This window comes from Mya arenaria, chromosome 4, assembly GCF_026914265.1.
Source record: "Mya arenaria isolate MELC-2E11 chromosome 4, ASM2691426v1".
Classification (NCBI taxonomy): Eukaryota; Metazoa; Mollusca; class Bivalvia; order Myida; family Myidae; genus Mya; species Mya arenaria.
In genome coordinates, this window is record NC_069125.1 from 49,489,694 (window position 1) to 49,506,618 (window position 16,925).

A 16,925-nucleotide genomic window follows, 5' to 3' on the forward strand; every position below is an offset into this window, starting at 1 on the left:
GTATATCGCATTTTTTGGTTTCCAAAGGCACACACTAATATTCATATAATCTTTTGTTGTTGTTATTGGAGGTTTTTTTTGTTTGTTTTAGCCTAATTCTTAGAAACATATCAATAATCCCTGACGTTGACTTGTAAACAATGCCTGATCCAATGAAGGGTATTAATATGTGTGTGTTTAGAGTTATTACAATGTAACGTTCCGTGTTGCTCTACAGGCACCCAATCGTAGTCCAGTGTCCATTGTTATAGAGCTCAACAGGGCTTTACGGGATAAGCCGGGTGATCGGAAATACTTACAATACTCGACACCACTTGTCTCGAGAAATTAAAAAGTTGTTAGAGTACGGAGTAAATATAGCACGATATATTAGTTTTGGAATTATATTTGATACCAAGACAAATCCGTTTTTGCTTGTTTGTTTTTTTAATTAAAAAGTGACTGGATATGGAATTTGCTGTTTTGACCACCCTTGAATATTTTACAACAGACATCTTTTTCAGATTATAAGGATATATCCTATTTAAAAAGATAATGCTTGCATCGGTGGTGTTTTGTGTTTTGGCGATCAAAGAAGGTGAGATTAAATGCTGATACATTTGTTACCAATTTCAACCTATCATTTTTTTAAATAAATACAATGTGGGATTTCCTGAACGTATTTTTTCTTCGAAAAAACAACAACTGAAAAACCTTTCATTAACGTCCTTATTTTTCAATCAAAATTCTTAAAAATAAATGGATTAGAAATGATTGATATTTATAACTAGTAAATCACTTGTAAAAACTGTATTTATTAGTATTCGGTTGATTAAGGGATGCTGAAATGTTCGCTTATTTTCCTACTGCGTCCATTGGAAGCGTGCTTTGCACATGTTCATGCCCATTCCGAATACTAATTAATAAAACAAGCACTAGCTATAAACTGTTTTATCAAATGATTGGTTTCTAGCATGTATACGTTAGCAGAGATACCATTATACACGAATGTACATTTACGTATATGGATTAATTAAAAAAAGCGGGTTAATCATTTTTTTTTTTCATATGAGATTGATCGCTGATTTTTTAAAATTATTATTGTGTTTTATATGACCTTGATCAATCAATACCAATTGAATGACTATGCGTTACTGACTTTTCAGTGAATGGACTGGGTATTCCTGACTTCGAGAGTAGGTGGATTCCGATGAGGTCGGGGAACCCTGGACAAGCGCAGGCAACCGTCCCACATGGGCTCGGGGAGACTCCCCTCCTCGTCGACGTCCAGGTCCAGTCCGTGCACGCGCCTAACAAGGATTTCATCTTCACGGGAATAGGTTTATTACTTTATTTTCTCGGTTAAAGTATCAAGAATTTTGTTAATGGTTTCAATTTCAGTGTAAATATTTGATCTCGCGCTTTATTATCGTCAGTTTGTAGTAGGCCTCAATGCTATACCATGGAGGGTCACGTGATTATTAGATGGAGAAATAAAAGTTGATGAAATAAATCCTGCTGTTAAATATTAAAACGTTACAAGTATTTTGGGTCAGATACCTTGTTTATAGAATCTATAGATATGTTGGGTTTATATTCGTGTAATGTGTTTTATGTTATTCTAACCAGTACTGTAGGTTTTTTACTTTCCAGAAAGCTGGATTAAAGGATTTTTATTCTTTTACAAAAAAGGGAGCTTTAGATGATGTAAATAATTAAAGAGGCAATATAAATGTTAAATCGTGTATTTTGTTTTTCTCATGGGCCATTTGGCTTATTGAACATGTGCTCAAAATAAACTATATATCTATATATCATGGGCTGGTATTCATTTTATGAGTCATTTCCTAACTTAAGTAATTTTCTCGGGTTAAGTATCTCATTGGTCATGTGATATCATAACTATAATAATATAGTTGCCCGATATGGCAATAGTTGCCCGATATGTCAATAGTTGTCCCGGTATGGCAATAGTTGCCCGATATGTCAATAGTTGTCCCGGTATGGCAATAGTTGCCCCGATATGTCAATAGTTGTTCCGGTATGTCAATAGTTGTTCCGGTATGTAGACAGTTGCCCAGATATGGAAATTGTTACCCCTATATGGCAACAGTTTCCCCAATATGGCAATAGTTGCCTCGATATGGCAATATATGTCCCGGTATATAAATAGATGCCCTGATATGGCAATAGTTGTCCCGGTATGTCAATAGTTGTCCCGGTAGGGCAACAGTTGTCCCGGTATGTCAATAGTTGTCCCGGTAGGGCAACAGTTGTACCGGTATGTCAATAGTTGTCCCGGTAGGGCAACAGTTGTCCCGGTATGTCAATAGTTGTCCCGGTAGGGCAACAGTTGTCCCGGTATGTCAATATTGTCCCGGTAGGGCAACAGTTGTCCCGGTATGTCAATATTGTCCCGGTAGGGCAACAGTTGTCCCGGTATGTCAATATTGTCCCGGTAGGGCAACAGTTGTCCCGGTATGTCAATATTGTCCCGGTAGGGCAACAGTTGTCCCGGTATGTCAATATTGTCCCGGTAGGGCAACAGTTGTCCCGGTATGTCAATAGTTGTCCCGGTAGGGCAACAGTTGTCCCGGTATGTCAATAGTTGTCCCGGTAGGGCAACAGTTGTCCCGGTATGTCAATAGTTGTCCCGGTAGGGCAACAGTTGTCCCGGTATGTTAATAGTTGCCCCGGTATGTCAATAGTTACCCCGCTATAGCAATAGTTGTCCCGGTATGTAAATAGTCCCCTCCCCCTATATGGCAATTGTTGCCTGATATGTCAATAGTTGTCCCGATATGTAAATAGTCCCCCCCCCCCCGATATGGCAATAGGTGTCCCGTATGTAAACAGATTCCCCGATATGACAATAGTTACCCCGCTATGGCAATAGTTGCCCCGATATGTCAATAGTTACCCCGCTATGACAATAGTTACCCCGCTATGGCAATAGTTGTCCCGGTATGTAAATAGTTTCCCCCGATATGGCAATATTTGTCTCATAATGGCAACAGTTGTCCCGGTATGTAGTTTGTTGCCCATATATTGCAACAGTTGTCCCGATGTGGAAATAATTGTCCTGGTATGTAAATAGTCACCCCGGTATGGCAATAGTTACCCCGATATGGCAATACAGTCAAACCTGTATTAAGTGGCCACCCGTGGGAAATGATCAAAGTGGCTGCTTAAGACAGGTGGCCACTTAATCCAGGTTTGACATTTCCGCCACTTTAGCTATAATCAGAGATGGAGTATGTATCTTAACCACCACCTCACACCACAATCAGTAACATCTGTATCAATATTATCGAAGAAAGTTGAATACAAATACATTTGTATAGATAAAATAACTTCAACTTTAATACTTCAAATTTATAAATAAAATACATAATTAGTTAAATGTCGATACAAGGCATAAACAAAACACACCACATATCAGTCTACACATGTACACAACTACACATACATACGTATGTTTAAGTTCATTTTTTTAAAATAGTCCGTACATTATATAAATGTTGATGCAAAGCATAAACAAAACACACCACAGATCAGTCTATCAGTCTACACATTTACACAACTACATGTAGATACACATTTTAGTTAACTTTTTCCGATCTTTCGCAGTCAAATTCCTTGGGAACACTTCTTGCATTACAGCCGTTTTCTAATAACTTTATACACTCGACACATTCTGTTAGAGCCAAACACTTTCGATTAGTCTTATTTCCAGCCATAATCAACGTTTATCAAGAACAATGCATTGTAAATATCCGTTCATAGAAATTTAAATCCGTGCACTTCGAAAAATAATATTGAAGTGAATAAAAATCGTAAGTCGTTTCAGGCCTTAGAATGACAATGCAAACTGTGAATTCATAATAACCGGTGTTTTTGTCGGTATTTAATAAATAACTTCGTAATTATTTAATTATCTTACTAATTGTTTCATTAATTGTGTCAATTCTGATCAAAACATTCGCCGACGTGTAATAAACATGATTTCTCGATGAGTCAACACGGATGGAAATCGTGTGATGCAATATTATTTCATTGGATGACGAAGATACCCGAGGCAGTCGTTCTTTTCCGTAAACTTCTATACGCAATTAAAGCTGTGTATTGGAAAAGTTGCAGTGTCAGTGACAAGGGATTAGTGGCCGTTAATTAGTGTTTATATGGCTTCATGGGGACAAAAATTAGTGGCCGTGGCCGCGTTAGACAGTTGGCCGCTTAATGCACGTATATTATATAGTAAAAACATACGGGGGGAATTTGGAGTGGCCCGTTAAGGCAGGTGGCCATTTAAAGCAGGTGACCGTTCAACCAGGTTTGACTGTAGTAGAACCGGTAGTAAAAAGTTGTTCCGATATGCAAATAGTTGGCCCGGCATGCCATTAATTGCCTTGATATGAAAACAGTTTCCCTGGCATGTTAACAATTGTCCCGGCATATCAATAGTTGCCCCGAAATGACAATAGCTCCCCTGATATATCAGTACATATACTTACCATAATACTCGTATGTCACCATTTGTCTCGATATGTGAATATCTGCCTTTAAATGTCAATAGTTACCCTTTTATTTGAAAAAGTTTACCCGATATGTCAACAGTTGCCCCGATATGACATTAGTTGCCCCAAAATGTCAACAACTGCCCTTATAATGATGTTTTTTAATGCCGTAGATGTATCATTTCAATCGCCAAACAGGTCTAATTTTCCTTGCAGGTGGACGTCCAAGGGACGATGACATAGCAGAGCCGTTTGGTGGCGTCATCTTCTACTACAACGATGTTGAGATTAAAGCCAGTGCCCCCTTACCCTATAACGGCAGGGATGGATTCGCTATATATACAGGTAAACAATGAGGGACAGTCGTTAGATTAGTTGTTGAGCATCACTGACCAGCTTCGGGTGCTGAAGGTCTCGGGTTCAATGCCCGACCACGTCGTCACTTGCTTGACGCTCGGCGTTAGAGGGCGGTGCTGGGAAATTTTGACTACTATGTTAAAACTCGGGAAAGTTGTCTCCCGTACATCTCATTTTGTTTCGTCAACTCTGCTGGTGTTGAAATAACGGCCACTTATATGGCTATTCACTCATTTGTCCAATCCATAGATATATGAATTGTGGATACCTGGTGATCCAATGTTCTTTCAGAATCAGTTGAAAGTTATTTGTTTTTAATAATTTATTTCAGTCTTATCAATGTACTTAAATTCATGAGTAAAACTACACTCAACAAACAATACATAAACGTGCATTGCCACTCTAGTAAGAGTTATAGGAGAATATTAATACCAGATTTATCTCAGCGGCGGATACAGGAATTGACGTTAGAGCGGGCGTAACTTTGGGGCACAACCTTTTGCTATTTGCCCCTCCCTCACAACCGAAATTTACATATTTGAAATGTTGGAGGATGAGGTCATAATGTTGTTTCAATTTCTAGTCAGAAATGGTGCATTTTATTACTTTTTTCTCTGGTTTTGGCATTGCATTAGGGGAGGGAGGGCGCTGGGATCCACCACCCACCCCTCCCTTCCCTCCTCATGGATTCGCAAGTTTATCTTACAACTTAGACATATATCCATATGCATACAGATAAGAGAAATATACCCATGCTAATCCAATTCCAAAAACTGTTTTAAGACCATGAAATACACCTGCGAGTATAAATGTGTACCAATGCACCATAAGAAATGGGAGTAAGATTAAGGAATCCACATATGATCAGATCAGTTGAGGTCATTTGTGGTCGGATTAGCATAGCTCTTTTACATATGACTTAAAGGGCCACATTTGCTATTTTAATAGAAAAATGCATTATCTACACTTCTAAAATTATCTATGAATTAAAATTGCTAAAAAACACATAAATTAAATGTTTTCAGATTTACTGTCAGCTAACTAAGAAATACCGAAATACCAGCAGCAAATAACAGATCTGGTCTGTTCTCGTATGTATACACACAAGCTACTTGTACAAGAGATTAGTTCAGCAGCAAATAACAGATCTGGTCTGTTCTCGTATGTATACACACAAGCTACATGTACAAGAGATTAGTTCAGCAGCAAATAACAGATGTGGTCTGTTCTCGTATGTATACACAAAAGCTACTTGTACAAGAGATTAGTTCAGCAGCAAATAACAGATCTGGTCTGTTCTCGTATGTATACACACAAGCTACTTGTACAAGAGATTAGTTCAGCAGCAAATAACAGATCTGGTCTGTTCTCGTATGTATACACACAAGCTACTTGTACAAGAGATTAGTTCAGCAGCAAATAACAGATCTGGTCTGTTCTCGTATGTATACACACAAGCTACTTGTACAAGAGATTAGTTCAGGCTTTTAAAATTAAGAAACAATGTTTGGCACCGACTTTTTACATGTTTCCGTTTGACCTGACCACACATACTATTAAATCATGATGTAATAAGCTCAGTGGCTTTTCTAACACTGTCATTTCTGAAACTCTGATAGGAAGGACAGTGAAATACTACGTGGATTTAGCTATTGATGACTTGTGCTTTCTAGTTAAACTGGAGCATTTAACATAGTTTTCAGTTTCATATTCAATCTTAAATAACCTATATGTTCTAAGTTTGTTTGTACCTCGATCAGATGGACCTATCATATTATTAATACTGCCTCTCCATTTCCAAATGAGCTTGTTCAAAGTAGCATGTACATTCTGTCACCCGAAAAAGTGTTGATGACATTGGGTGTATAGAAAGTAGAATTAAAAATATATTGCACTAGTTTTTGGCCTTCAAAGAGTTTCAAAATAGGTCAGTTTACGTCCGATTTCAGTTAGAATAAAGAGAACACACGCATATTTTTATATATGTTTGTATAATGTGCTTTTGGTAATTCATTATACATATTATGCACCCGTCAATTGTAACCACGCCCCCTCCCGGGATAGCGGGGCTTTGACTTTCGGTCCAGCCAAGCCCGGGCAAAGTAAATCCCACGCCAAATGCCTCCGCACCCCGGGGACCCTAGGTAAGGCCCATTCCCTGCTATACTTGGCGCATAGACAAAAACCATTGCATTCACCCGGCACTGCGGGGCCACCTGGAAGGTAAAAACACGGCCCGTTTCCCCGGCTATCCCCGGTATACCGCCGGACCTGGTGGGCCGTGGTAACAATTGACTGGTGCATTAGTAATCAGACATAGCCTTTCAAATGATACCGCAATTTAACATTAATGTTAATGGGGCTATTAGAATTGGATAGGTTGGATTCCTTTAGTCCTGATGGTACTACTAAGCAGTCAATGTGCGCGGACAGACTTCCATTAAACTCTTATTAGATTCCACACAATGAGCAAATAACAGACCATAGGCGTATTCACGCTATTGGAATGAAAGTGTCAGAAACATTTTCACGGGACAAGACGGGAGTTTTTCTAAGATTAAACCCTATATTTCCAGCCAATGAAATCTCCTAGCGGAATTCAACACGTACTACAATAAATACCGTTGTTCATTATGAATTTTATGTCAAACAAATAATCAAATGCGTAAACAAACATTTTTACTGCCAGAGAACGGCACATATTTCACGGGCCCAAACTCCCATACAGAAGATAATGTGCGCGTGCGGTTCCGAGCGTGGCGAGCTGGTTCCCTGCCGACCCCGGATTTCAACAAAACATCCGTCCCGGTCAGGGCTCGATCCAATGACTGTAAGTGCGAATAGTTATCCTAAAAGGAAAAGGCGCTATAACTATTGTTCTATTATTTGAAAAAGTTTGCAATGCCTGAAGGTGTATTTTAAACAACAAACTTTGTCTTTAGAAAGAGAAGTAGAAAGCTTGTAATCTCGCGGCTTTTTATTTAAAAGCTGCACTCTCACAGATTGAGCGTTTTGACAGCTGTTTTTATATTTTTTCCTGGAAAGAGCCAATTTTTGCGAAAATCCATGAAAGCCAGTGATATAAGACTGCTGACAAAAAATCAGAACCGAAAATTTCACATTTTAAGTTCAAAAATTGATGTTTTATGCATTTTTCGTAAACCGTTAGTAACGGTTAAGCCATAAACAAATTATTTTTTTAAACGGAAATATGAAAATCTGCGATCTGATTTGTTGTCAGCAGTCTTATATCATTGGTTTGCAGATATTAACGCAAAAAATTGCTCTTTCCGAGACAAAAAGTAAAAAAAGTTGTCAAAACGGTATATCTGTGAGAGTGAAGCTTTAAAGTCCTTTCTAAAAGAGTTTTTATTATTTCTCTGAATTCATTCACGTTTTACTGAGTAACATTTCAATACAAACAATATTGGAATTATTAATGTATTCCAAATAACGACGTATAAGTATTACAGTCGTTTACTAATCGTATAAGAGTGATTAACGGTCGTACTTTCTATCAAAACAATAACACTGTTGCAGCGAGCGAGTTGTATGTTGAGACAGCCCACGGACTTCATGGTCACCCGGCCCTGGTCCTGGTCAGAGCTAAGCTCACTGATGGTCAGCTGCCCGGCTACATGGCCGATAGCGTCGGTACGTATATTGTATAATGTATTACGGTATGGTACTGCAATTATCAAGTGCATTCAAATTAACAAATCCAAATCAGAAAGTACGACGTCATTTTGGCCAAATGCCCTCTATAGCCGACGGTTATTTAGAGGTTAATACACGGCGTAGCCGGGCCGTTGAGTGATAATTGGCCGAGTGACTCATAATGGCCCGAGACGTAACCTCTTTAATACATATGTTGTTTTTTTCTTATTTTTCAAGTTTAAAGTTTGCTTTTTAAAGTTTACCCGCTATGCAGTTGTGCATTCTCATTTCGCTCTCGCTTGACTACGACGAGTTAACTCACTCTCAAATTAAATTTAATTATTAAGCTCTAAGTAACATATGTATTAATAGTCTGTTACAGGTGTACTATTATTTGATATCCTTTTAGGCATGTTCTAAAATATATATTTGTTTCAGAGTTAGATCGCAATATATTTCGCCTCGTGAACAATAAATGTTTTGTTGCTAACTCGGTGAACAGTTTACGATCTTACATTAAAATGGTTAAGATGTCTTAGTTTGGTGTAACCGTGTTACAGTCTAGGATTTTTTCTTTACCAAATGTTTATTTTAAACACATCAAAGTCGCGAGAATATGTTTTTGGACGTATTGGGGACATGTCAGTGATCCTATAAATACTTCCGGTCTAGTGGCATCAACAGCAGTAGCATCATTTTGAATCCTAGAATAATCTTCAAATATATTTGAATTTGGTTCAAACAGTATTTATTTAAAATTAACATACACAAAAAACATTTACAATATTACAAAAAGAAAGGGTCGGAAAAAGTTCCTTTATTGGAATTTCAAAATTGATCAATCAGAAAAGTTGTAAAGCGTACAAGAGTACATAGAAATAACTGAGTTTAATTCGTTGACGTCTGTAACATTACATGATTCTCGTATGCTCACTGATTCACTGATGCTCGTATGCTCACTGATTCTCGTATGCCCACTGATGCTTATAATTATGCTCACTGATTCTCTGATGCTCGTATGCTCACTGATGCTTGTATGCTCACTGATGATCGTATGCTCACTGATGATCGTATGCTCACGGATGCGTGTATGCTCACTGATTCTCTGATGCTTGTATGCTCACTGATTCTCTGATGCTTGTATGCTCACTGATTCTCTGATGCGTGTATGCCCACTGATGCTTGTATGCTCACCGATTCTCTGATGCTCGTATGTTCACTGATGCTTGTATGCTCACTGATGATCGTATGCTCACTGATGATCGTATGCTCACGGATGCGTGTATGCTCTCACTGATTCTCTGATGCGTGTATGCTCACTGATTCGCTGATGCTTGTATGCTCACTGATGCTTGTATGCTCACCGATTCTCTGATGCGTGTATGCTCACTGATTCTCTAATGCGTGTATGCTCACTGATTCTCTAATGCGTGTATGCTCACTGATTCTCTGATGCGTGTATGCTCACTGATTCTCTGATGCTTGTATGCTCACTGATGCTTGTATGCTCACCGATTCACGGATGCTTGTATGCTCACTGATTCTCGGATGTGTGTATGCTCACTGATTCTCTAATGCGTGTATGCTCACTGATTCTCTGATGCGTGTATGCTCACTGATTGTCTGATGCTTGTATTCTCACTGATTCTTGTATGTTCATTGATGATCGTATGCTCACTGATGATCGTATGCTCACTGATTCACTGATGCTCGTATGCTCACGGATGCGTGTATGCTCACTGATGCTCGTATGATCACTGATGATCGTATGCTCACTGATGCTCGTATGATCACTGATGGGTGTATGCTCACTGATGCTCGTATGCTCACTGATGCTTGTATGCTCACTGATGCTCGTATGCTCACTGATTTTTGTATGCTTACTGATGATCGTATGCTCACTGATTCTCGTATGCTCACGGATGCTTGTATGCTCACTGATTCACTGATTCTCGTATGCTCATGGAACCTTTGATTCCCGTATGCTCGCTGATTCTGGTCTGCTCATTGATTCTGGAATGCTCAGTGATTCTCGTATGCTCACTGATTCACTTATTCTCGTATGCTCACATAAACTTTGATTCCCGTATGCTCGCTCATGCTCGTATGCTCACTGATCTCGTATGTCCACTGATTCTCGTATGCTCACTGATTCACTAAGTCTCGTATGCTCAGTGATTCTCGTATACTCAGTGATTCTCGTATGCTCACTGATCCATTTATTCTAGTATGCTCACAGATTTATTGATTCAGGTGTGCCAACTGATTCGCGTATACTCACTAATTCACTGATTGTCGTTCGTATGCTCACAGATTCATTGATTCTCGTATGCTTCACCTTTCCTTAAGGTGCGAGTTTCGTGACATTTCCGGGCATTAACCCTGACAACGAGTACTTCCTGCACGCATTCAACGACCGCAATATCCGGGTCTGGGTCTCTGACACAGGTACGTACAATGAGATTTCATTCGTTAATACGTATATTTTTTTTAAAAAAGACATGTTGAAATCAAAGAGGTTCGCCTTTGACGCCGTTAATAGTATATTTTGATCGTGAACGTCTGATTAAATTAAAATGCTATTGCATTTTTAATATTTATTGTATCTGACATCGAAAATCACAAATCTTACCCTGGTACTGCTCTGGTAATATCATATAGTTTCCTGCTATTTCTTGAAAGTGTATACTTATAAATCAATTCAAAATATATCTGCAATTCTACTACTTCTACTACTAGAACAAGTATTTTGTTGGTATATGCCTCCTGTTTTGATTTTGTGGTGCAGGATACATTGCGGGTGGTACGGACGGCTATGATATTCCCTTCGCTGCCCTCTCAGGTATGCTGGAGATGTACGCGTGGGCCGCTTCGTCCCTCCGGCCAGCCGTCACCGTCACCATCGACCTAGGACCGGACGTGGCAGACGAACAGCTGGAGATTCCACTCACTTCCGTTAAGGCGGATGCCTTAACCAGAGCGTGGGTGCGTCCATACTTGTTATGTACAGAAATTCGAAAATATGCCTGCCCTGATTGCATGATTGGATGATTTCGGAAAGAATTTTTAATAAAAAAAAATATGACTCTACCTGAGGGTTTACAAACTGATCGGTTTTCATTTTCGTTTTATATTTAGAAAACAACAACATATTTCGACAGGTTTCAGCAATTTGTCAAGGTTCAATTTTCCCGCTTTAGATATCATTTGAATTTTTTAGATTGCCTTATTTGTTCTTATTTTGAAATACCTGTAGGGGTGTGGACGTTTGAAATGTGCCTAATCCATATTAAATTAACCCCAATGCCAGACAATATAAATTATAAAAAAATGGGCGTAATACTTGATGTTTGTATCGCAACTGTAACCATATGGAGTATTCTGACAGGTGGAAGCCGTAGACGGCCCAAACGTCGGCTACCGGTTTCCCGGAAGTGGTGCGATGGCGTACAGCGCAAGCGTGCGGGATCCGGTTTGTACATACGGAGGTCTCACGTACGCGTATACGCACGAGGCGGTGCGCTTCTGGCGTCCAACTGACGTCATCAATGGCGGGCTGGTTTGCGTTGCCAGCGTGTTTGGCAACGGAACAAATGCTCAACGTTCAGTGAACGGCACGGCGATTGTGAAGGTCTGGACGTCAATGACTACAGGTAGGAATCGCGTTTTGGAGGTATTACGCATGCTCTTGTTTTAGCAAGAGTTTTGAACACTTGAGTTTGACTTCTCGATCAATGTTAACTACTTAATTGCACGTTTTGACGAGTGTCACATGGTATATCTGCCTTATGAGACTATAGTAGATCATAGTTAATATTTTAGCATTCACCGTTCATTTCATATTTTTGCGTTTTCTGCTATTAAATAAACGGTTACAATCTTGTTGTCAGTATTTAACAGTTTCCATAAATGCATTATTTAGTAAGTAGTTAAAGGTTTATCACTCAAAAATTATGCTTGTTATACAAGTGTATATATTGATTTTGAATAAGAGTGTCACTTTAAATGGTTTAGAATGTTAATTTATTTTCAAAAGATATGCTTACAAGTAAAAACAATAATTGTTCTAAATTTGCTGGCCACCAGTATACAAATAAAAGCTTAATACGCTGTTGCTTACATGAATATGCTCAATATTCATTTTAGTATTACTATCGAATATTTAATTTATATTAAATATCTGATTTCACTTTCATTTTCATCAAGTGTATCTGGTTCTCAATATAAACCTATATTTTACTTTAACTCCATAAATGGTTATTTGTACAAATTTGCAAGAAAACCCCCACTGCAAATCTACCAGGCTGATCTTTTAATACATACGTATATGGATGCTGCTCTTTTTAAGGAATTAGTATTTGTTTTATAGTTTTAGTGTATGCAACTATGCACATGTGATCTAAAGATGGTTATAGGCAATACAAATGTGATTGCAATTCCATCTCTTATTATTCTTAAATAGAATGGTTGTGTACATATAAATTGTATAAACACCAACGGTATGTGTTTGTACTTGGATGAGACTTAATATACGTGAAATAGCCTTTTTACCTAAATTGTATTTTGTTTCAAATGTTCGGACAGATTTGAACATCTTTGTTGCACACAAACCCTTTTAAATGATACAGAAAAATCATATACTTGTGGGTCAGCTACGTTCATAGAAATACCTATTTCCTGTTTCAGGTGGCTTCCAGTGGGCTGACCCAGAAGACAGGTGTATCCACATAGAACTATGATCCATGGCCTACATGCTACACCACCTGGCCTTTTATAACTGTTTTAGAAGTTCTGACTTCGTATTTTTTAAACGTTTAACATTTATCTATATCTGATGTCCTCGTTGTCCTTCCTTTGTATTAACGATTCAGGCACGATTATGGAAGATGTGAGCTCTTCTGTTCTTTGTTCTTTCCTTTTTCAAAAATGAAGTCTACGAATTGACATGGACTTGAAATAATGTTGGCTAAAACTCAATATGTTGATGTGTTTTTTCCCCTTTAATCAAATTAAAAATCCGGGACGAGCGTCAACTGGCGTCATGTGGTAAGTTAACAGTCGCTCACGTTAGGACATGTATGTATGAATGTTTTATATGGCATAATGTATCCTTAGACGGATTCTGATTTAATCGATTAGAAAGCTTTCGAAAAAAACGACTGCCAAAATTCCATTTACTTTTAGTTGATTGCACAGCTGCGCCAGGCCTCCCGACTTTACAGTTTACAATATCAAAAATAAATAATAACTATTACGTCCAAGCTAGTTATATGAAACTTAAGTATGTGGTAAGATGGCCATTAGGAGATTACGCACATCGTTTAATCGTTTCGTCTGACAAAATTGCATCACAAAATTAATAATGTGAATGTCTTTTGATAATTCCGGAAAACATGTATATTGCTATATATTCAAAAGTATGAAGGAGGCAAAAAATGAGATTTTACATGTCATTCCATTTTTTATTGTCGGAGAATCGAGTCTGGTTGCCATGGCAATGAAGTACTGAACAAACAACAACACATAACTGTATCTTGGTACTATTTAAAAAAAAAATAGAGCAATGTTCTTGAATTTTTGTTTGCAGATAAAGGGAAATAATTTGATACATGAAGGCCATTTAAGTGTTTTTCTCGGACAAATATTTGGTTGCTATGGCAACTGTAATATTGTATATGTATAATTGTCCATCAGTCCGTAAGAAAAATAGAAAAACGAACACGATATATAGAGGTATTGCTTGAAATCCTCAATATATCATCTTGATGAGACGTTTTGTATGATAACCTATTATATCCAGACACTCCTACATACAAGTTAGAATATTTGACAACATGACATGGGCTGCCTATTAAAATTATGGATGGCGAATAGAAGAACATAAATGTAAACATATTCGTTTTTATAACCTCGATCTACAAGATGTGTTCCAAAGGTAAACGGATAGCCTGACCGATGTGTCGTACATGAGCAATGTAAAGGACAATGAAAGTGTTGGTTTAATGTCTCATGTGATGGTCAATGTCTAATACTATGTGACTCTGTTGGTCAATGTCTAATACAATGTGACTCTGTTGAGGACAATGAAAGTGATGGTCAATGCCTCATACCATGTGACTCTGTTGAGGACAATGAAAGTGATGGTCAATGTCTCAAACCATGGGACTGTTGAGAACCATGAAAGTGATGGACAATGTCTCATGTGATGGTCAATGTCTCATGCGATGGTCAATGTCTCATACCATTGACTCTGTTGAAGACAATAAAAGTGATGGTCAATGTCTCATGTGATGGTCAATGTCTCATACCATGTGACTTTGTTGGTCAATGTCTCATACCATGTGACTCTGTTGAGGACAATGAAAGTGATGGTCAATGTCTCATACCATGTGACTCTGTTGAGGACAATGAAAGTGATGGTCAATGTCTCACGTGATGGTCAATGTCTCATACCATGTGACTCTGTTGGGGACAATGAAAGTAATGGTCAATGTCTCACGTGATGGTCAATGTCTCATACCATGTGATTCTGTTGAGGACAATGAAAGTGATGGTCAATGTCTCACGTGATGGTCAATGTCTCATACCATGTGATTCTGTTGAGGACAATGAAAGTAATGGTCAATGTCTCATGTGATGGTCAATGTCTCATACCATGTGACTTTGTTGGTCAATTTCTCATACCATGTGACTCCGTTGAGGACAATGAAAGTGATGGTCAATGTCTCATACCATGTGACTCTGTTGAGGACAATGAAAGTGATGGTCAATGTCTCACGTGATGGTCAATGTCTCATACCATGTGACTCTGTTGGGGACAATGAAAGTGATGGTCAATGTCTCATACCATGTGACTCTGTTGAGGACAATGAAAGTAATGGTCAATGTCTCACGTGATGGTCAATGTCTCATACCATGTGACTCTCTTGGTCAATGTCTCATACCATGTGATTCTTTTGAGGACAATGAAAGTGATGGTCAATGTCTCATACCATGTGACTCTGTTGAGGACAATGAAAGTGATGGTCAATGTCTCACAACGTGTGACTCTGTTGGGGACAATGAAAGTAATGGTCAATGTCTCACGTGATGGTCAATGTCTCATACCATGTGACTCTGTTGGGGACAATGAAAGTAATGGTCAATGTCTCACATGATGGTCAATGTATCATACCATGTGACTCTGTTGGGGTCAATGTCTCATACCATGTGACTCTGTTGGGGTCAATGTCTCATACCATGTGATACATTGACCATCACTGTTGAAAACAGAAAAAGTGATGGTCAATGTCTCACGTGATGGTCAATGTCTCACGTGATGGTCAAATGTCTCACGTGATGGTCAATGTCTCATACCATGTGACTCTCTTGGTCAATGTCTCATACCATGTGACTCTGTTGAGGACCATGAAAGTGATGGTCAATGTCTCACGTGATGGTCAATGTCTCATACCATGTGACTCTGTTGGTCAATGTCTCATACCATGTGACTCTGTTGAGGACCATGAAAGTGATGGTCAATGTCTCGAACCATGTGACTCTGTTGAGGACCATGTAAGTGATGGTTAATGCCTCACACCATGCGACTTTGTTGGTCAATGTCTAATACCATGTGATACATTGACCATCACTTTTGAGAACAGTGAAAGTGATGGTCAATGTCTCAAACCATGTGACTCTGCTGAGGACAATGAAAGTGATGGACAATGCCTCATACCATGCGACTCTCTCATACTAGTGGCTGTGGTTAGGGCAATACAATTAAGAGCCAAAGTCTCATACCATGTGGCTGTAATAAAGACTTTGCAAGTACATGTGTAGGTCAATGTCTCATACTATGTGGCTGTGTTGAGGACAGTGAAACAAGTGAAGTCCAAGTTCTCATACCATTTGGCTTAGGTAGGAATTATTAAAATGAAGGTCAAGGTATTATACCATTTTGTTATGTTAATGAAAATGAGGAACAAACAAAACAAAAAGGTCAAGGTTTCATATCATGTGGCTATGGTAAGAACCATGAAAGTGAAGCTCAAGGTCACATACCATGTTGCTATGTAAAGGACTTTGCAAGTGAAGGCTAGGGTCTCATGCCATGTTGCTATGTTAGGAATATGAAAGTGAAGCTCAAAGTCTCATGTGGTTATGTTATGAACTATGAAAGTAAAGGTCAAGGTCTCCTACAATGTGGTTATTAAGTTAGGACTTAACAAGTGATGGCCAAGGAATAATACAAATTTTGCCAAGACTGCAAAGAAAGGTCAACATATCATACCATTTTGCTTTGTTCAAGACTGCAAGGAATATTCACATGAAGCTGGAAGGTCTTATGTGTGGCTATGCTAAGTTATGATCAAGTGACAGGAGTGTATTTCTTTTTTACAAATTGTGTTTGGGGTTTGTTTTAATACAAGAATA

General features: G+C 38.6%; 1 protein-coding gene across 1 annotated transcript; it reads left to right on the plus strand.

Moving 5' to 3' along the window:
- Positions 1–283: 283 nt before the first annotated feature.
- On the plus strand, positions 284–13,808 carry LOC128230885 (uncharacterized). The gene is made up of 9 exons (XM_052943312.1): positions 284–577; positions 1,146–1,319; positions 4,713–4,841; positions 7,543–7,683; positions 8,394–8,507; positions 10,860–10,958; positions 11,299–11,495; positions 11,899–12,163; positions 13,197–13,808. The coding sequence occupies exons 1-9, from the start codon at positions 535–537 to the stop codon at positions 13,247–13,249; spliced, it is 1,215 nt and encodes a 404-aa protein (XP_052799272.1). The 5' UTR covers positions 284–534; the 3' UTR covers positions 13,250–13,808.
- Positions 13,809–16,925: the final 3,117 nt, after the last annotated feature.